This window comes from Rhynchophorus ferrugineus, unplaced genomic scaffold (genome assembly GCF_030347505.1).
Source record: "Rhynchophorus ferrugineus isolate W39M unplaced genomic scaffold, kcgeb_rfMv2 rfM5, whole genome shotgun sequence".
NCBI lineage: Eukaryota > Metazoa > Arthropoda > Insecta > Coleoptera > Curculionidae > Rhynchophorus > Rhynchophorus ferrugineus.
This window is the reverse complement of record NW_027472584.1, coordinates 27,763,947-27,788,231: the sequence shown is the minus strand read 5'-3', so window position 1 is coordinate 27,788,231 and position 24,285 is coordinate 27,763,947. Positions and strand designations below refer to the sequence as shown.

Below are 24,285 nucleotides of genomic sequence, written 5' to 3'. Positions count from 1 at the left end.
CCCATCCAGTTCGTTTAAAATGAATGGCCTGTCGTTTTTCTTTAGGGAAAACGGAATTATATTTACTTCAAACAATAGACGGTATTAACGGTTCTTTTTTTATTGAAAATCGCAAAATATCATGAACATATTTCCATTTTGCAATTATAGCAGTTAGTGAGTATATATCGGAAAAGTACTGAAATAATTTTGGTCCTAGAATAAGCTAATAAGTCATGAAAAAGACAAATGTAACTGTAGCTTTCAAAATGTTTAATATTTTAATGTGGTTAATACACCATTCATTATCAAAATATTGTTCATCTCAGAATAGGCCAATCAGCTAGGAACATATCTATTTTATGGTGAAAAAACCTATAAAACCATTTATTTTTACCTCAGACTTTATGTTTTTGAAATATTAGTAGATATTTGTGAAAGATGATTTTTCAAAAAAAAAGAATGTAGGTGTAACTTTCACAATATCAAGTATATTAAAATAACTAGTACAGCACTAAATTTGGCATAAAATTTTACATATATTGTGTCATTTTTATTAGTGTAAGTCTTTTTGAATCCAAGTTAGAGTTAAAAGTCTGAAAACTGCAAAAAATCGCAAATTTTTCCGAGTATATATATATGGAAAAAGTGTTAAAATATGTTTGATCTGAGAATAAGCCAATAAGTTGGTAATATTATCTGTTTTATGGCGAAAAATCTATAAAACCATTTATATTAACATCAGAATTTATGTTTTAGAAATATTACTACATATTTGTGAATGATGATTTTTCTAGAAAAAGACGAATGTATCTGTAACTTTCACAATATTGAGTATATTAAAATAATTGGTTCGTTATTAAATTTTGTGTGAAATTTTATATATATTGTGTTTTTTTCACTATTATAAATCTCTTTGAACCAAATTTAAAGATAAGTCTGATTATGGAAAGGTAACAGTAGTATAGTAGATCGCTAATATATCTATTTAAAGGTGAAGAAAACCATAAAACCATCTATTTTAAGCTTAGATACACTAGAAAAAACACGAAATATCTTGAACATATATTTATTTTACAATAATGATAATTATTGAACAGTTTTTTCACTATTTATTCATAAATAATAAATTATTTATTTGCAATAAAATATATTTACGATCCAATAAGTTACAGCTCTGACGTAAAAGTTGTAAAAGAAAATTTTAAAATATACGCTTTATAGGTTGCTGGCCGTGTGTGTGTGTGTGTGTGTATGTGTATAAGTGAGTGCTTCGGTTTGCATCATGCACTATTATAATTAAAGTAACTTTATATGTTGTCATATAACCATAACTTAAAACGACTTATATTCTCGACAAGTTGCCTTAACTAGCATAATAAAACGTCATGGAAAATAGACGTTAAAAAGCTGTCGCAAAAAGATACTATAAAGTCGAAATATATTTGGAACTTTTCGCTAATTAGATCCAGAAAATTTGTAAAAGCCCCACTAAAAGTTTAAGACAATCTTGTAAATGGATATAGCTAAACTGAGGTTTCACAGATGATCGGAGACGTATGGATGATGCGTGTAAATAGTTGCCAATTACAGTTATCCTCTAGTAAATTTCGGTTCACTCCGTCGATCCATCCACATCATATCAAATTACCCTTCCAGTATCGGTATATGCGCACTGACAGGTAAAAAATATGGTCGGAATTAAATTTCACCTCTTGATACATTATATATAGGACGGATGATATACAGTCGTTTATTCTAAAGAGTTAAATATAAAAAATTCTTTTCTCTCTTATAGGTGTACAAATTTGACTTCGTCATTTTGCTGATTCTGGATTTGTCGGTATGTACTGCTTCATATAAATAACAAATTTAGTCGTAAAGTGAAGATCTTGTGAAAATTCGTTCATTTTTCAGTCGAAAAGCATGTCCAAACTGTTTTAGTGCAAGTCAGTCGACTTGTTTTTCAATTCTACACTGATTATCATACATTATTTGAATAATTCGGTCTTTAAATGATCCCCAAATATTTCTTTAATCAAATCTTAGGCTACATGTTGAAAGCCTCAACAAGTATATAGCAAGCACCGTGTATAAAAACACGAACTATGTTTATTTTATTGAAAATCTCAAAATATCGTGGACATATACTCCTATTGCAATGTTAACAATTAATGAATAGTGTTTTCATTATGTTATTTCTTCTTATTATTTATTTATAGGTTGCTGATAATGTGTGAGTTCTTCTGTTTGCATTATGTAGTATTATAATTAAAGCAACTTGATATGTTGTTATATAAACATAACTTAAAATGAGTTATAATCTCAATAAGTTGCCTGAAAACTTGTCGCAAAACAATCCTATCAAACTTTGGCGTACAATTTTACATATTTTATGTTTTTTTTCATTATTATAAGTCAATACATGGAAGTGCATATATACACTTTCATATATGAAAAATGTGCCAAAATACTCTTCATCACATAATAAGCCAATGAGTTCGTAATATATCTATTTTACGCTGAAAAAAAAACTATAAAACCATCAACAACTTTATGTTTTCGAAATATTTGTATGTATTTGTGACAAATGTAGCTCTAATTTTGAAAATATTGAGTATATTAAAATAATTAGAACAACCTTTAATTTGGCGTAAAATTTTATAGACTTTTTGTTAGTTTAATTACTATATGTTTCTTTGAACTGAACTACAGTGACTGAAAATGAGTACTGAAAATGATCAAAAATCGCAAATTTTCCTGACCTTTTTTCTTTCCTTGACCCCAAATTTCCTGTTACATGTAATAATGACTATATTAAAATAATTGGTACACCGTTCAATTTGCCATAGAATTTTACATATGTTACATTATTTTCATTGCTATAAATCTCTTCCACCAAAGTTAAAAATTAAAAGTAAATATTAGTCAAAGATGATTTTTATCAATTATCAGGCTATATCATAATATCACATCATCAACAATTGAAAGCCTCAATAAGTATACACAACATTATATAAAACCCGAGATATATTTATTTTGGTTCAGATATGTAAATAATAAGGCAGGGCAAGTGCTAGCCAATCTCTAACAATTTTAGCAACAGAACGATATTAAGCTGAAAGCCTTGTTTAAATAAATAAAATTAACAAATAAATAATAAAAATAAATCACGATTTACTTTGTATACAGAGAAAACAAAATTAGATCCCTTGATATAGTTAATATTAATACAAGTCCAATAATTATTAATGGCAATAGCAACACGGTTTATATTTTATCTAAATTGCCCAAACGTAAATCCAAACACCTAAATCTCTGGCTTGACTTAAATAGATTAAATATTTGCATAAAACGCCATTTATTTCGCATGAATATCGATAGAAAACGGCGTAAGATATACAAAATTTTGCTTTAGAATTATTAAGTTCCCAGTAAAAAGTTAATGGTTCGTTGCAATAGTATTTATCATTAGATAGAAAACCTAATGTCAATAATAACTTTTATTATTAATATTATAGGACGTATTATTAGAGAATGTAATGTTAGGATCAGGATAGTGCACTTTAATTAACAGCCTTATTAATATAATATAACGTAATAGGGAGCAGTAGTGAGGAAACTGAATTTTCTTTGATCGATACATTAAGGCATTTAGTTGGTAAAATGGCTTAGTGAATCTAACACACATTCGATGCTTTTAGGTAAAGCTCCAAACATAATGTATGCAGAAATATTATGAAGATACGATAGTAATTGTACTAAATCAGCAACTGGTTTTGAACTAGAGCCAAATATCGAATATAAATGCATAGAAATACCTATTTTCGATAAACCTCTCATATTAGATTCATACGAGGATATTTCGTTGATTCCATAGAGATGTTTCTATTCATTTATTCGATCAATGCTGATAGATAATGGTAATATGAGGTTTGGTAAATAGCTATTTCGTTTTTTCGGTTTGAAAACAGTGATTACAGGTAATTTTTGGGATATTTTGCTTTTTTTAACTATCAAAAAGGGAATATTGCTGATAAATACCTAAGAAATTTGTGGAAAATTTCATGTTAATGTTCGGTGTTTGACCCTTTTACCGTACAGCCCGGATCTTAGCCTGTTTAAGTACTATCTGGTCTAGTCTCTGTAGAGCTAACTTCAAAAGAGGCTTGCAACAATCATCTAAAATATTCTACGATAATGAATCTATATGTTTAAGAAAGGAACAAGATTTTATTAATTATAATGACATATATGTTATTAATTAACCATGAAAATTTATAAGAATTAATTTCATTTAAAAAAGTTTTTCTAAAAAAGTCGTAATATTGGTGATCTAAATTAGAAGGTAACATAAACACAGTATATGATACACCTCTTCTTATATTCAAAAATTACAGCATTATATATTTCTATTTATATCATTAACTAGGATATGCGTAAATAGTTGCCTGTTAAAATTATATTCTGATAAAGTTCAGTTCAGTCTGTCAATCCATCTACTTCATATCAAATTACATCCCTTATGCTGGTATATATTGACAGGTAAAAACATGGTTGAAATTGAACGTCTAATCTTAATACATCACATCGGAAGAACTTACAATGTTTATTGAAAGGCATTAAATAGTTATAGACGCTTATATATTAAAACAGAATAATTCGTTTACGATATACACGTTGGGAATTTTTCAAATATATTACGTTATATCGGTTTTACTATCCTTTGTGATTTTGAAATGAAATTTTCATAATTTATGAAATGTCGAAGGTATATTATGTAAAATGGCCTTTTTTATTAAGTTAAAATATTTTATTATACGGAATTTATTTTGTTTTAGGCTTTTTGATTATATGTAAGTGTATAGTAAATAGGTTATTAAAAATGATATGTGTAATATTTTAAATGAAATTTTGGATTCTAGAAATTATTATGCAAAATGTATGTTACATTCTCTGACTATACTCAAAAGCTATTATTAAAGTCATTATTTGGTAGCAAAAATGAAATTTGGTTCTAATAATAGAAACTTGAAGGGAGTTTTCTTGAGGTGCAAACACATTTTGTTCATAAATTACCTTAGATTATTGTTGTAACTTACAGAAATCTCTGACTCTCATACACCCTATTCATCAGATGTATCTCTCTTTGATTTCCGACTCTCTTGGAGTTCAAACATGTGTGTGCTTTTTAACGATCAGATTAAAAGCCAGATAATTAAATATTTTGTTTCTGTTTTTTTTTGACAACATTATAAAGCTTTTTAAAGGGTATAATAAAATAAATCTCGTTGATCAACTTAATATTTGGTGTGGTCCAATAATTATTTATTGCTGTAAGCGACATGGTTTGTATTTTATCTAAATTAGCCAAACCTAAATTCAAACACCTAAATCTGTGGCTTGACTCAAAATGGATTAAATATTTGCATAAAACGTTGTTTGTTTCGCGTGTACCCCGATATTGTTCTGGATGAATAAATAAATATTACCCATACGATTATAAAACTTCAAAAATAAAACGATAGATATTTTTATTGTTTGACGTTCTGGTGATATTATCAGCTAATGATTTATGTTTTTAGGGACTTGATCTTACAAAGCTAGAACTAAAGTATGAGAATGTAAAAAAAATCATCATTAAGGTTGAAAGTCTGAAAATGGGCGAAAAAATCATGAAAAATATATGGAAAAAGGGTCAAAATATTTTTGATCTCCGAATATGTCTATCTAGATCTCCTATAAGTTGATATTTTTCGGTGAAAAAAAACCATAAAAAAACCATCTATTTAAACCTCAGACTTTATGTTTTCGAAATATTAGTAAATATCTGCGAAAAGTAATATTTAAAGAAAAAGACAAATGTAGCTGTAACTTTGAAAATATCGAGTATATCAAAATAATTAATATACCATTAAATTTGGCATAGAATTTTACATATATTGTGTTATTTTCATTGCTATATGTGTATTTGAACCAAAGTTAGAGTTAAAAGTCTAAAAAATGCAAAAAATCCAATTTTTTCCTCAGTATATATATGGAAAAAGGGTTAAAATATTTTTGATCAGAAACTTCAGATCTCAGACTTAATGTTTTCGAAATATTAGTAAATATCTGCGAGGGTGATATTTAAAGAAATAAACAAATGTAGCTGTAACTTTGAAACTATAGATTATATCAAAATAATGAGTACACCATTAAATTTGCCTTAAAATTTTACATATATTGTATCGTTTTCATTACTATATGTCGGTTTGAACCAAAATTAGAGTTAAAAGTCTAAAAAATGCAAAAATCCAATTTTTTCCTCAGTATATATATGGAAAAAGGGTCAAAATATTTTTGATCTCAGAATATATAAATAAGTTGATAACATGTGTATTTTACGGTGAAAAAAAAACCATAAGATCATCTATTTCAATATCAAATTTTATGTTTTCGAAATATTAGTAAATAACTGTGAAAAGTTATATTTCAAGAAAAAGACAAACTTATCTGTAACTTTGAAAATATTGAATATATCAAAATAATGCGTACACTATTAAATTTAGCGTATAGTTTTACATATATTGTGTTATTTTCATTACTATATGTGTATTTGAACCAAAGTTAGAGTTAAAAGTCTAAAAAAAGCAAAAAATCCAATTTTTTCCTGAGTGTATATATGGAATAAGGGTTAAATATTTTTGATCAGAAACTTCAGATCTCAGACTTAATGTTTTCGAAATATTAGTAAATATCTGCGAAAGATATTTAAAGAAATAAACAAATATAGCTGTAACTTTGAAAATATAGATTATATCAAAATAATGAGTACACCATTAAATTTGCCTTAAAATTTTACATATATTGTATCATTTTCATTACTATATGTCTGTTTGAATCAAAGTTATAGTTAAAAGTCTAAAAAAGGCAAAGCATCCAATTTTTTCCTCAGTATATATATGGAAAAAGGGTCAAAATATTTTTGATCTTAGAATATACCAATAAGTTGATAACATGTATATTTTATGGTGAAAAAAACCATAAGATCATCTATTTCAACATCAAATTTTATGTTTTCGAAATATTAGTAAATATCTGTGAAAAGTTATATTTCAAGAAAAAGACAAACTTATCTGTAACTTTGAAAATATTGAATATATCAAAATAATGAGTACACTATTAAATTTAGCGTATAATTTTACATATATTGTGTTATTTTCATTGCTATATGTTTATTTGAACCAAAGTTAGAGTTAAAAGTCTAAAAAAGGCAAAAAATCCTATTTTTTCCTGAGTATATATATGGAATTAGGGTTAAATATTTTTGATCAGAAACCTCAGATCTCAGACTTAATGTTTTCGAAATATTAGTAAATATCTGCGAAAGGTGATATTTAAAGAAAAAAACAAATGTAGCTGTAACTTTGAAAATATAGATTATATCAAAATAATGAGTACACCATTAAATTTGCCTCAAAATTTTACATATATTGTATCGTTTTCATTAGTATATGTCGGTTTGAACCAAAGTTAGAGTTAAAAGTCTAAAAAAGGCAAAGAATCCAATTTTTTCCTCAGTATATATATATATATATATATATATGGAAAAAGGGTCAACATATTTTTGATCTTAGAATATACCAATAAGTTGATAACATGTATATTTTATGGTGAAAAAAACCATAAGATCATCTATTTCAACATCAAATTTTATGTTTTCGAAATATTAGTAAATATCTGTGAAAAGTTATATTTCAAGAAAAAGACAAACTTATCTATAACTTTGAAAATATTGAATATATCAAAATAATGAGTACACTATTAAATTTAGCGTATAGTTTTACATATATTGTGTTATTTTCATTACTATATCTCTGTTTGAACCAAAGTTTTAAAAGTTAAGTTGAAAAAGGGTTAAAGGTAAAAAAAAGACAAAAAATCCCGATCGAAAGTTACTAATAATTTGAGTAATATTAAGTATAACAGATATTGACAATGAGATAGCATAAGATATTGTATAATTGCATAAAATATATTGCATTAAATTCATGTATAATTTCATATATGTTGTGTTATTTTCATTACTATACATTTCTTTGAAACAAAGTTACAGTAAAGTTTGAGAATAGTCAAAATTTTCCTGAGTAATATTGTTTATCAAAATATTACATATAGAAACCATTAAATCCTGCAACTTTGTTTATGTAATTTTATGAGTTTTTCTGTTTTCCTATGCTTATTTGTTTTAATGAATATGGAGTAATGTAGTTCGTCCTTTATACATTTAGTATTTCCCTATATATATAAACAAATAATAACCCAACGTGTGGAAGTAAATTTTAATTACAAATAACGTTGAGCTGACTTTGTCATTTGCAGAAAGTACATCAGCAAACTTTTGAGTACTTAATCATGCCATAATGAACAGGTAATTTGAAAATGTTGTTTGTCAAGGTCATATTACACCTTGGAGGGTAAACTATGGAAATATTAATGTTAATTACTGTTACGGTTATATGGGGGAGCGGTGATATATATTTTTTTAACCAACCGAAATAACGCAGCGTCGCACACAAAGGGGCAGAGGGGTTTATGATCTACTCAAAAAAAATTGAGGTCACTCGCAATGGACTGTCACGTTTTTACGACTTAAAACACAATTTAATTAATTGGGATTCAACTACACATTTTTTTACCCTATAAGAAATAACTCCTTTTTATAACCAGATTCATATGTAATAGGAAATGTCACTGTAATCATATTTAATTATATGCTTTATTTATCGAACCAAATGTCCTCCTTTCTCTTGGCAACAAACCTCGCTATAACTTTTATTCTTATCACAATGATGCTTGTATTACGTATAAAATGTTACCTGAATTCAAATATTCGCTATTAATTTATATATGTTTATAATGAAACACAATAAAAAATTAAGGTTAACCAAAACTATTGTAGAATACATTTTTTAGCTAAAAAAAACAAAATTTTGTACTTTTATCTAAAATATTACACAGTATTGATAGAATTGGCAAAATATATTATTTTCAATGAATAAATAAGCCTTTCTACATCTCTTGATGTGTTAATTATTTATAACATATATAATATGTAGATATAGTATTGATGTCAATTTAGTTTTCTATGATTGTCATATCCTTATATAAAAATTATTTCTAAGATAATAAGTATATGTAGATTTTAATGAATATTAAATCTAAAATACATATATACAATATATATAAATATATATATTATATATGTATATAAATATATATATTATATATGTATATAAATATATATATATATATATATATATATATATATATATATATATACTAAATTAATTAATTCATTGTAACTTACGTAGTATGTAAATATAATATAGGTATCATAATTTATTTAGTTATGATTATCATATCCTTATATACAAATCAGCCAATAATCATAAATCAGAATAATAAAAGTTGGTATGCCGATTGATCTGCTATACTAAATTAATGAAATATTTACTTTAATTGTTATAAAATGTAATAAAATTTATCATAAAATAATCTTGTAATATATGATTATAACAATATATTTCTGTTACCTTTATTTTTGTTAGCAAAATATATTTTTAGTTATTGCACCAAATAACCTCAGCTATATATCGTTTTGTTTTTGCAATAATGTTTTCTCGCGTGTTCTACTACAAGATAAAATTGTTCCTTTTCACGCAGTTCACAGAACGGAAAATGAGCTTGAACCAATAAAAGTGTTGACCGTCAATTAGTGTTTCCCCTTCATTCAGTCAAATCTAGATTTCCTCCTATTATTTGCTGCATGCTAGCCTATCAAGATGATAAAAGTATTTTCGTCGGGGTTTGTATTTCAGGACCTTCTTTTGTTAGATATTGAATGAAAACATAGCTTTTATACCGGGCAGAAATTGCAAGGAAAAAACATCCACAAAAGGAAAGTTTTTTTTATACATATATCTGATTTAACTTTTTTTCCCTTCGCTATACTTAATCATACATTTTTTTGATTGTTATAGAAGAAAAGGGACCATATTATTTTCGAATATACAGTTTGGTATTAGTTATTCTGGGTCCGATATCGATTGACAGTAATATTGTATTAATTATACTAATGTAACGTTTTGGGTTATTAATTAATTTACTTAATTATTTAATTTTACTTACGATATTTCTCCAAAAGCAGCGAAAGCATCACGTAATGTTTGTGTTTCTATCTCTGGACTCAAATCTCCTACGAATATGTGGTGATGTTCTGAAAAAATAAATAACAATAAGAAACGGAAAGTCATATTTGTATCATGAACTTGTTTAATATACGACAAGTTATTCAGAAAGTAGAACAATATGGAACTTGTTTTATGCCACTAAGTTTTTCTGGACAAAAATTCAGTGAAAGAACTAATACATGGTCTGACAAAACTGACTTTATTCATCAACGTAATTTCCGTTAAGGGCCACAAAATCATTCCAGTGCCATTCTAACATTTCTGTAAAAAATACCACTTCTGTAAAAATATTTAACTTTTGCCTCAAAATAGTCCTGTCGCCAGTTGCTCTCCACTCAGATGACGACTGATCCATGTGTCATCCATTGTAACACATCAACGCAAAAATCCGGTTTGTTATGTTTAAATATGGCCAAAAACTGCTCAGAATCATCAACACGTTTTTGTTTTTGGTTAACAGTGAGCAAACGCGGCACCCTCTTTGAGCCGAACTTTCTGATAGTCAAATCCTCATGCAATATAAAACCAACGCGTTCTTTTGATATCTTTAAGATGTTAGCTAACTCACTCAACTTCACTTTTTGATCATTCAAAACGATTCTATGGATTTGTTACTGATGTTACCACCTCATTTGTACGTCCACTGTGTTCGGTCTCTACGATTACGTTTGAAGTCAGCAAGCCAACGTTTTATTGTTGTTTCTGATAGAGCGGAGTTCTTATAACACTTTTCAAGCCATTGCTTGGCTTAAACCATACTTTTTCCTATTAAGAAGTAGTGTAATATTAAAACACGAATTCGTTTGATCCATTGTTTTGAAAATAATAAAAGCAATGTCGCTCTTAGCACAATAACTCACAAACTTATGAGCGGAATATCATGAAGTTTTATCATTTTTCTTTTGAATGTTAGTACTAACTGAAAAAGCGATGATGTGTTAAGTTCTCTATGTGTTAAGCTTCGGATTTTTCAGTCCATGTTTTACATAATTGTTTTTATCTCATATATATATATATTGCTTCATATTTCTAAGATGTAATATAATATTGAAGACACATATATAAAATATGTTTAAAATATTAATACGGTGAAGGTTTTTTATTCTGTTTTTTTATTTAGTAAAACCTATAACAAAAAACATGCTGGCATTTATATATTTATTGATATTATCTGCTATCAGGAATACTATTTCGGTTAATCTATAAGACAATCATTTCGAAAGGTAAAAGTATAAAAGTTTTCTTTTACATCCATTTTTTATAACCATAAATATTAATTTTGGCTCTACCATCTATCGGTGTCATTACCTGTTTTATAAGTATTAAAAAATTATAGTGATTTTTTTTATAACATGGGACGTATCGTATTGATGAAAGGCTGTCTATTCATAAATGCTTTTAAATAAATTATTTTATAGCCCCTCTTTTCAATATCATTATCTTTGTTGTGCAACAAAGGATTTAACGATTTTAGTCTAGTTTTGTGAATGCCTTTAGGTTTAATTAAATTAATCAGAAATGGTTGTAGTTAATTTTTTATTAATAAAATATTTAATGACATTTGTTTATATTAATGATATGACCCTAATGGCGTATTTTAGTTGTAATAGAAAAGAAATTGCGTACATAATAAATTATAACTGTTATCTCATATGAATTAAATAATATTTATTAAAAAGGATCATAAATATTATGCATTTATCATCAGTGCTCTATGCATTAATATTCCTTTCGCCAAATCCTTTTTAGTATATCGAAATTTATGATGTATTGTATTAAGCTAACTATAGCTTCAAGCTATAATTCTTGCGTTAATGTAATTGGATTATGGGATCCTTGTACATTAGACATTCACATTAATTAAATGATTTAGGAACACGGTCCCCATACTAGCCGGTTATTGACCATGGTTCTATATTTACTAAAATTTCGATAAATTTATTTGACTATGCATAATTTTATATTTTCCGGGTGTACCAGTTTTTTCGAAAGAAAAAACTACATAATTTTCAAGAAAATGGGAAAATATATTTATTCAAAGTATTGGCCAGTTGATTCTATACATCTTGCCTATCTTTCAGGTAATTTATGGATGTTTATCGGGACATTTGCTAACTTCTTCGAAGTTGGCGCAATGCTGCTCTGAAGAATCCCATTGTTGTGAAAAGTCGATAGTCGAACGGAACAAGATCTAGAGAGTACGGCAGGTGCGATAATATGTCTCATTCAAATGCTTTCAACGTTTACTTGACCGGTTTATTTTATGAGAGGGTGCGTTATCCTTCTGTAAAATCACTTTACCGTATCTTCGGGCCCATTCTGGACATTTTTCTATGAATGCATGGTTCAAATTGATCATTTGTTGTCGATAGCGATCACAATTAACAGACCGATCATAGAGAGAAAAAAACCTAATACCTATACACCAGTTTGGGTTTATTAATAAGCACTCAACAATTGACCAGGTCCACAGAATAACAGATGTTATTGAAAACCAAAACAACACACCGAACTATTAAAATCATGCATTACAACCAGAATGTTTTAGAGTCAAACAGGAAGAAGCTTACTCTACAATAAAATAATCTAAAGCAGGTGTACCACAAGGAATTGTACTAGGACCAATGCTTTATCTACTCTACACTTGTGATATACCACAAGAAAATATTACGATGGCTACATTTGCTGATGATACTGCGATTATAGCTATCGGAGACAATAGTGAAGAAGCCTCACGAAAATTACAACAGGCAAGTGACAATATAAATAATTGAATACAAGCTTGGAAAATAAGAATTAATGAAAGTAAATCTGTACATGTGTAGTTCACCTATAAACAGAGCGTACAAGCACCCATAACATTAAATAATACTATCATTCCATATAGCAACAACGCTAAATATCTCGGAATGAATCTAGATGCAAAAGTTCGCGGGAAGGAACATATAAAGAAGAAAAGAAAAGAACAGGAATTGAAATATAGGAAAATGTACTGGCTAATTGGAAGAAAATCACAATTCTCAGTACATAATAAATTGCTATTATATAAGTAAATATTGAAACCTATATGGACATATGGAGTTCAATTATGGGGATGTTCTGCAAAGAGTAACATAAATATAATACAAATTTTTCAGAACAAGGTCCTGAGAGGTATTGTGGGCGCACCCAAATACTATAGAGCTGATTACCTACATTGAGACCTTCAGATACCCACAATCAGTCAAGAAATCAATAGAATTGCAAGGGGGCACTGAGGAATGACTCCATTCTCACACGAATATTGAAATATTAAAACTATTGGATACCACCAGAACAGGACACAGACTCAAAAGAATCAAACCATCTGGTCTTGTATAGTGTTGTGTAGTGAAGTGCATATATTAAAAAAATCCTCCGATGAATGGGTCTGGCCGGGATGGGCCGAAAAATCGATGGGTCCTCCTAGTTCCTAGATATATACCTAGATTTAAGTTATTATAAAGACAAATTGTAGGTTACACGGAAACGACTAGTAACAATATATTAATTAAATAATAAAATAAAAATCTATTAACAGGTTCATCAGGTTTCGCCACTCTGGTCCCACCAGACACAGAGCATTGTCTTGCGTCAAAAATGATTTGGCCTTGGAGCCTATCGGGCGGCTTTGTCAGGTTATAACCATGATATTTTTGTGCTTAGGGTTTTCAAAATAAATCAGAAATATCTTCCGGAAATTTATACCAGCAAACATTGACTTTCAGCGGATTTTTTCCTTTGATTATTAAATAAAATAATGTGTGCTACAAACGCACTTTTTCAGGTACGAAACTTGACATTTTTAAAGAGGTATTGGTAAATTTATGTCGGTGTTAGTTTCGCAAAATATAACATATATAGCCTTGAAGCTTGATGTCAGTAGAATATAATGACATATGCGTCAAATCATAACATACCATGCTTAAGTCTAGCGACATATGTTAGAAAACCGACAATGACTTTCTGATACACCTGGTATATAGCTGATGCCATCATAAAAATAATTTCACGTCACCATGTTGGAAAATAGAATAAAGTAAACTATGCTCCATATTAAATTTTTCGTTATATATGATAATAATATAATTGCCTAATATTTAAAATATATTATCCAATTTTTTAAATTCAACTTATAATAATATTTCATTCAAATTCAATAACTTTTTTGTTTTAACAATGTTATCATCATAATTTATTTGTTTATGATTGTCACATTCTTATATATAATTAATTTCTAGTACAAATATAAATATATAGTTTTTATTATAAACTATATATTTTTATTTGTGTTTATTTTATATAGAATAAAACTATTTTCTTTTGTTAATCAGACCAAGCTTGCCTGACTAAGGCCAAAAGTTATAGCATGTTTATATAAATCAATATAGGCGCAGTAATTGTGATAACCGCAACTGTATAGGTAGGAAACAACAACTACATTGCGTTATGGAAGTAAATATATAAACAATTAGAGAAGTAATTAAATTCACCTTGATCATAATCATCAATATTATCGTTGGTTCTTTCTATTAATATGATTATTAAGATAACTTTTACTTATTAAAATGTAGTTCATAAATATATTTGATTGGAATTATGTTATAAAACCATACAAGAAATAATTTAACAGCTTTAATTAACTATATCAAAGCTAAGCATAGTTTTTCCTGTATTTGACGTTGGCTCTATTGAGTTGACTTTTGAATATCACAGATTCGATAGCGCAGAACGCTAGAAGTAATTAGCGAAGCTTTTTTCAACGGTAATGTATAGTCACGCGGGATCAGCTCACGTCTTAATCAAAGTAACGTTTCTGTACCTGAAAAATTAGAGTATATGTAACTATGAACAATAAGTATTTTAATAAAGTTGATGTATTATCAACCAAATAAAGTATTTAATAGGTTTTGAATATTAATGAGGTACAATTCGAATATAAATAATAGAGAGGCCAATATTTTAATTCCATCGAAAGACCGATTTGGCTGTAAAAATAATCTGGGGATTTTTACAAAGGGTAAATTTACATCAATGTTTTTGTATGCCTGGTCAATATAGTTAAAAGAATAAGTCCGAAAAAACTTCATAAATAAAACAGTAATAACAGTTTGTGTTGTAAACTAAACAGTATTCCTTTGTTGTCTAAATTCTCTTTAGTTTATTTTATTCGCTATATAAATATTCTTTCAACTCGTTAAATACTTTCTGTATTAATAAATTATTATCCAATTTAATGAATAGAACAGACTTTAATAATTGATTATTTATTTATTATATATCAAAATTAAACTATAAATGTTAATTTTAATACCAAGCTTCTAATGTTATGTATAGATGACAATGACAATTAAAATTTAAACGTTTGTTTATTGACATTGTTAATCTTTGATGTTAGCAAACGTTATAGAGATTATTGTAATACGTAGTTTCTATTCAACTAATTGTTATTCCCAAACCTCCTTTATCCTATATTAATCGCAATTAAGGAATATATTATAACCGGATAATAGTGTTTCTACTGTCCTTGCCAATTCAAATGGAATTTTAATAACTCATTTCGAATTTTGAATCTATCAAATATTATAATTATTATATAGATTTTTTATTGGTCTTAGAATAAGCCAATAAGATGACAATATATCTGTTTTTAGGTGAAAAATCATGTTATGTTATCGAAATATTAGTAAATATTTGTGAAGGACGATTTTTCAAGGAAGACAAATGTACCTGTAACTCTGAAAATATTGAATTTATTGAAACAATTAATACATCATTAAATTTTTCATAAAATTTTACATATGCTGTATTATTTTCATTACTAAAAAAATCTTTGTACTAAAGTTAGAATTAAAAGTTTGAGTATGGCTACAAATGGCAATTTTTCTTGAGTGGAAAAAATGTTAAAATATTTTTGATCTCCGAATAAGTCAATAAGACGGTAACGTATCTATTTTACGGTGAAAAAATCTATAAAACCATCTATTTTAACCTCAGACTTTATATTTTCGAAATATTAGCAAATCTTTGTGAAAGATGATCTTTCATGAAAAACATATATGTTGGTGTAGCTTCGAAAATATAGAATATATTAAAATAATATGTATACCATTAAATTGGGCGTAAAATTTTACCTATGTTGTGTTGTTTTCATTACTGTAAGTCTCTTTGAACAGAAGTTAGAATTAAAAATCTGAAAATGGCCAAAAATCGCAATTTTTCCTGAGTATATATATGGAAAAAGTGTAAAAATATTTATGATCTCAGAATAAGCCAATAAGACGGTAACATACCTATTTTGCGGCGAAAAAAACTATAAATCCATCTGTTTTAACCTCAGACTTTATGTCTTCAAAATATTAGTAGATGTTTGTAAAATGTGTTTTTTTAATAAAAGAAACCAATGTAGTTGTAACTTTCAAAATGTTGAGTATATTAATATAACTAATACACCATTAGTTTTGGCGTAAAATTTTATATACGATTTGTTATTTTCATTACTTAAGTCTCTTTGAGCTAAAGGTATAGTTAAAAGTCTAAAAGGGTTGAAAGAGTGCCAAACTATTTTTGATCTTAGAAATAACCCAATAAGTCGGAAACATATCTGTTTTAGGGCAAAAGGAACTATGAAACCATCTGTTTTAACAACAGACTTGTTTTTCTGGAGATTTGTTTTGAGAAATTTTTTTGTTCGCATAATTTTTATGTTTGTATATGTAAATTTTTATATTGTATATAGTTTCAATGTATTTATCTCAATACTTTGTAGAAACTAGTAAAAAATAGAGACTGCACTAGCCAGATTATTACACTAAATCACCAAGTTATTTTCGTAATCTTTCTAATCACGATTGATGTTTTAATTAAGCCTTGAATGTATATCTTACGAATTTATATTAGGCTTGCAATATATGAATTGAATTGATTGTTTATCAGAAAATTAATGTAGAGGAAGAAAAGCAAAGAAAAATCCTTTGAGCTGATATAACGGTCACAGATTTTAGATATCCTTTACCCTGTCCGGGATCCCTCGTTTGGCAAAGAAGTGAAGGGGTTGGGCGGGGCATGGGTGAGACTGTGAGAGATTCAAGATTATCTTTCTTTCCATCCTGTATAAAAGAAGATAAAATGAAGATAGGCAAACATTTGGTGTGGGAGCAATTTTTCTCAACATTCAATTAAATTTTATTAATATAATTATTAATAGGTCAAAGTCTTAAGGTGAAATACGTCCCGAAATTAAATGATACTCAATGGTGCGAATGGAGAAAGTTAATTACGCAATTCTCCTGGCCTGGCTTCTTTTATTTTTCGATGAATTTCATAAAATACGGGCGTGTTTTTCGATATTGTCTTGTTCCTCCTTGTCTGAATTAGACGTTTTAGTAAATTAATATAAAAGACAAGGGTACAACCCAATCCGGAATTCAGTTATTTGCGATTAGTTAGGCAACCCTGATTAAAATTAGCGTTTATCCCACGTGATTATACGTCACATATAAAGCCTCGTAATAGGATAATCTTTATTATATGAGTAGTATATTATGCAATATGATTATACATATAAAATAACTTGTTCTTTTAATATCGAATTGTCAGTCAGTTTTTGTTTTCCACAATCAGAAAAATACATGATTTTTCCATAAAATTATGCTTTTGTTTAATATTAGATGAATTTTTGATAATATCTTATTCATTTTGATAAGCCTGTGGCAGAAATTCGTTTATTTATTACATGTTTTAATTTATTCCAAAAGTACCCATGATTGAAATATATTCCTTGTTTGTTAAACATCCAAAATATTTCTAGTTTGAATTGTTTGTACTACATTTAAATCCATCAAGTTCAATATCGACGTACCACGAATTTACAGAGCTAAGAGACAACTCAAGATTTTGCGACTTGAATACGAAATAAGATGAGGCCAGAAACTGGACTTTTAAAGCAGCAGGCCTTTCCAATGTTTAACACTTAATACATTTTCCAACTAAACATACTTTATTTTATTGGCGAGTGCTGATATAATTGTATTAAACAATATTTTGGGGTATAGATACGGTAAAAAACTGATGTGACCTATAAAAATATCCTATTGTTAGGAACATAATTTATTATTTGTACATTAATATTGGGCTTGGTTAGTTTTTGAACCTTTTAGGGGAGTTAGAAAAATTGTTTTTTACTAGCCACACCTGATGCCACTTATAATAAAATATTAATTATACCCGAACGTTGTTACATAATGAAAATTAAGTGATTCGGTGGTAATTAAAATGACGTTGCGTATATACGAAAGTGAATAACTACAATATACTAGCTTGTATCGATAAGAAACACTATTTTATGATTTTAAATATAAGAATAATAGACTAGTAATAATTTTTTTAAATTTTAAAATATTTAAAATTCGGAAAACTATTTAATTTAAGTCGATTTTTTTAATTAAAAATTAAGGCATTTAATCAGTATCGAAATACTTATAGTGATTATTTTTTGACTGGAAAAATATTATATCGAGGAAATTATTTGCTGGTTGCCATCTGATATGGAAATTGAAATTTTTATGCCATCATAACTTTTTTATATCATCATAAATTATAAATATGAACGGTTGAGTATATAGGGTGGATCAAAAATAACTTAAATCTAAATCGATGACTTTACACGTGCTAATTTCATAAGTATACGTGATAGTTACATAGAACCAGAAAAGAGGACATGATAACTTAAAAAAAAAATATATGAACAACATTTCAGATAGCCATTCATAAAACGAAATAATAATATCAATCTGAGTTAAGGGGGACCGTAAAATAAAAGGGTTTCAAACTTGTATTGAAGTTGCTTTTTATATTTTCCTACTTTTATTTTATTTTTATATCTTAATATTCTAAATTTTTATGTATATAAGGATATTTCTATGCTTTTCTTTCTCTACATTAATTTTTTGATAAATAATCAATTCAATTCATATATTATATGCCTAATATAAAGTCGCAAGATATACATTCGAGGTTGAATTAAAATATTAATCGTGAAAAGAATTGATGATGATGATGATTGATATTAATTCAATTAAGTCGAATTTGAACAAATAAAAGAAATGACTATCACAAACCTAAAAATTATGCGAACAAAAAAAAAAACTCAAATAAAATAAGACTGTGGTTAAAATATATAGATAATAATAAATGTAATGAGATTCACATAATATATACAAAATTTTACGCCAAATTTAATTATGTACTAATTATTTTAATATACTCAACATTTTGAAAGTTACCGCTAAAGTTTTTTTAAATTGAAAAATCATCTTTCACAAACATCTGCTGATATTTCGAACGCATAAAGTCTGAGTTTAAAATAGATGATCTTATAGTTTTTTTTCATCATAAAATACATATATTACCGACTTATTAGCTTATTCTGAGATCAAACATATTTTGACATTTTTTCCATGTATATACTCAGGAAAAATCGTGATATTTGCCCATTTTGAGACTTTTAATTCTAACTTTGGTTCAAAGACATTTATAGTAATGAAAATAACACAACATATGTAAAATTTTATGCAAAATTTAATGACTTATTAATTATTTTGATATACTCAATATTTTCAAAGTTACAGATATATTGGTCTCTTTCTTGAAATATCACCTTTCGCAGATATTTACTAATATTTCGAAAACATAAAGTCTGAGGTTGAAATAGATGGTTTTATGGGTTTTTTTCACCGCAAAATACACATGCTATCAATTTATTGGCATATTCTGAGATCAAAAATATTTTGACCATTTTTCCATATATATAGTCATAAAAATGGGGATTGTTTGCCCTTTGTAGACTTTTAATATATATATATATATATTATTACATTACAATATTAATTGCAATAAAACAATTTTACAATTAAGATATTAGATTTTTTTGGTGAATACAGGGCTATATATCTTTATGGGGACTTTCACTTTTGTACCGAAAAGCGTCAATATCTAAAGAGTCATGTTTACACTGAAAAACTAAAAGCACTATCTTGGTAAGGGTACGCGTAAAACTACACAGCGGGTATTTTTAGAGTTTTCTTTCAGCTCCCTCACAAACTTCCCTTTTTATTTTCTTTAGGAGTAAGCTTGACTCTTTTACAATCCCTCTCGTTTTTTTATATACATTAATTTTATCCTAAACATCCTAAAAAGGGGATAAGGGAAAAAAATAAGGAAGAATAATGATATTTTAATATCGATTGAAATTAAGGTAATGTATCGTGTAAAAAAATATCCAAACAATTAAGCAAAAAAAAATTGAGCACGATGGGGGGACTGGTATTTTAAAAGTTAATTTTGTACTAAAAGGGATTAATCATTTTTGAAAGCTTGAAGGGATGTTATATTTAAAAATTAGGGCAAAGTTTTATTATTAAAAGTTTAATACAGTCATAATTTCTTTTAACGGCCGAAATATTGTTGTTCCGGATATTTTCGAAAATCCCCCATATCCACGGTTAATTACATAATAATACAGTGTTCTTATATCTGATCTGGCGTTCTTTGTTCTTGCGTAAGGTCGTTTAAATAAAAAAACGAAAACGTTTAAAAATCGCAATCATATTTTTCGACTGGTTTAAAAACACGAAGCGTTAGGTGAGGAAAAAAATAGAACTGGTTATATAGTCCTGTTGCTACAAAAAAAAAATATAGTCAATTAGTAATTTCTCCGCATTGCGGAAGAAATAAAGTCGTCTGTTCTAGCAATGAGAACCTCGGGTTATAGTAATTAAATTTTCTCAATTAAGCGTTATGGTACACTAAACCGGAGTGACATGCCTTGGGCCCGGTGAAATTTTCGCACTAAAAATTCGCACTGGAGAAACGTGTTGCTTATTCTAAAGACTGCAGCGTGTCTAAAGAGATGTTATCGCGCCGCAGACTGTATGTTTGTGGCTTATAAATATCCGAAACAAAAACGTAGCCTAAGATTGTACCTGATTTAGCCGTAGATGGTGTAGTTGGAGTTGTAGCTAGTGTGGTATTCGGAGGAGTATGATTGATGCGAATAGCTTCGAGTTTTGGTACCGGTAACAGGCCTGGTGCGGTCATTCCGGCTGGTACCGCGGATGCGGGCATCATCAACGCTGACATCGTTAACATGTTCGACAACAAAAACAACAAATTTACCGACTTCGACGTTCGTGAACGTGAATCTCCTGCCGTGCGGCCACTTCGTGAGTGTTTATGTTTCGCGCTAGTTCGTTTTCGAACGGAATGAGCGGCGCAGTGGCTGGTGTGTCGCACACTAAACACGCGGCGGGCAACTCAAAGACTGCATAACGCGGCTTGTTGTGTCGTGTTCGTTCGGGGGAGGCAGGACGTGGGGGTGGAACAGTTATAGTGGCCGTGCTGGTGCGAACGGTGGCTTATTTCAACTGCGGCAAACGGGAATCAGCTTCGGCGCCGTTCGCGCACTCTTTGTGAGCTGCAGGATCGGAATAGATCATAAACTACACTATCTGAAGGATTATTTCATTTTGTTGAACGCATAAGCTCCGCTAGTTTTTTCTTTGTTCCTACTTTTGTCTCTCTGTCTTCGATAATTCTACCTCCCCCCCCCCCCTTCCATAACGCGCGTTAACTTTATTTTCTAATAGATCATTTTGTTCTGTTTTACACTGTCACAAAACAATATTCCAATTTTACATTCACTCTCTCATTCACCACAAGTTAAATGATGTTCAGTAATACACTATTGTATTGTTTCTTGCACTGTCATAAAACAATATTCCAATTTTTTTCCTCTAATTCTAACCAAATTCACAATCGCTCTTATACAATATAGCCCCTTAAATATCCCATGAGCTGCGTGATATATACTGTCTTTAGTACTTTACCCTCTACCTTTACACATATGCTCTTTATTCTGTAATACACTATTATATTCTATCTTACACTATCATAGCAATATTCTAAATTTACATTCACTCTTATAAAACATAGCCCCTTAAATATCCTACGAGTTGCATGATAGATAGTGTCTTTAGTACTTTACCCTCTAACATTACACACATTATCTTTATTCTCTAATATACTTTTATATTCTATCTTACACTATCATAGCAATATTCCAAATTTACATTCACTCTTATAATTCATAGCCTCTGAAATCTTCTACAAGTTGCACGATAGAAAATGTCTTCAACAATTACCCTCTATCATTACTCACATTATCTTTATTGTCTAATATACTGTTATATTTTATTTTACACTATCATAGCAATATTCCAAATTTACATTCACTCTTATAAATTATAGCCTCTTAAATCTCCTACGAGTTACACGATAGAAAATACCTTCAACAAGTACCTTCTATCATTATATTATATTTCTGTATATATTTAAATTACAAGTATAGCTAAATAGTTCGAGATTCTAATATAAAGAAAAAGTAATTTCAGTGTTTAAGAGTTTCCAAATAATTTTGAACCATTTGCACAAGACTAGTTATCAAATAAATGTGCCAGCAACTGGGAATAATTTAATTAAAAATTAAGATCATTTGAGTTCTTAAAAATACTGTTTTATCAGAAAAAAAAAGATTTATATACCTGTCTGTTTATGTATCCAATTTAGAATGAAATAAAATTGTTATGAGGACATAAAATCTTCCAATTTTCATATATACCACCAGAAATCGACTTACTCTGTATCTAATTTATGTTTTTGAATTATCCTTCGGGTATGTTATTATCTAAAGCTATTTATAAAATGCAGTAAACTTAATAAACGAGCTTTACATATTAAAGTTTCTATTACAAAATGCTGTCGTATTCTTTAAAATATCAAATATCCATAAGGATAATGATAACAGGATAATAAGGAAATGAGATCAAAGCTTCTTACACGAATATCTTTAACCAAATATTTCAAATATCAATAATTAATTTTCTAATTAATATTTTACATCTTATATATTTAAACAGAAACATTAATATATTGTGTGTTTAACCATTGATGAATACTGTCGTAATAGTATCTGGTTTGTTTGATTTCCTAATTAGGCTATACATAATATTATGCGTTTATGAGGCGTTTCTTAATTGCGATTATCAGGGAATAAAGGAGGTTTGAGCGTTATAATTGGCAAACTAGACGGTGAACCTATCCCAATTAACTATTCCCATTGTATTGTTTATTAATATCAGAGACTAACAGTCTAATAAATAAACCTTTAGAGCTTTAATTACCTTTGATGTGAACATTAAATATTTGATAGTAATAAATAGATGCACAGAAGATGCTTGCTCTTGGTCATAAAATAAATTCAGTTAATAATTGAACTTTCGAAATGTTTCCTAAAGGAAATTAATACTTTACTCGTATAAGGGTAGATTATTGTTTGCTTCTCTTATTCGCAATAATTTGGTTTCGTTATTTTTTTAATTTAAAATAAAATCGTTCATAATTTGTCTATACATGATATACATTTTATAATTTTCATACATTTTTGTTACACCAGATATTATGTGGCGAAAGGATAGTTTCCTGTAGTAATAAAAAGTAAAAATAAATTTTTGCAGATTCCCTTTTAGCATGAGTGATCTAGAAGTTGTTAAAAAAACGAAACACTTTGCATTAGGATATTAAATGTAATATTTAATGTATGAATAGCCTCTTAAATATTATAACGGTTTTATGATAAAAAGGTCTTTTCAAATATTTACGATTTTGATATTTCCGTTGCCTTAGTAAGAAAAATTATCATATTGCCAAAAGAAAAACACAATGAATTTAACAAGGAATTTTCGCAATTATAATTTCGGCTACGAAAAAAAAACACAATTATTTACATTTCCTTAGGGACATAAGCTTGTAAACATTGATGGATGAATAGTCTTGATATACAGATGACGGCGTTATATAACTTTTTATTAAATCAACCATACAATTCCTCTTGCAGATAATAAGTTGATTATATCAAAAATTTTGTGGTGTATTCTGTGTCAAATTGTTGACAAGACTTAACGCAATAACTATTAAATATTTTATGTATATTGATTGT

The 24,285-nt window shown here is 28.2% G+C and overlaps 1 protein-coding gene across 4 annotated transcripts in view; it reads right to left on the bottom strand.

The window, feature by feature from the left end:
• The window catches only part of LOC143197483 (cytotoxic granule associated RNA binding protein TIA1), a 70,532-nt gene that overhangs the window by 28,339 nt on the left and 17,908 nt on the right, over positions 1–24,285 (bottom strand). For 3 of the 4 annotated variants that reach the window (XM_076406017.1, XM_076406019.1, XM_076406020.1), the window contains exon 2: positions 10,153–10,240. In XM_076406017.1, the coding sequence (XP_076262132.1) occupies positions 10,153–10,240 (88 nt within the window). Of the gene's footprint in view, positions 1–10,152; positions 10,241–21,214; positions 21,540–24,285 lie in introns of those variants that run through there. The other variant, XM_076406021.1, reaches the window with a different exon arrangement.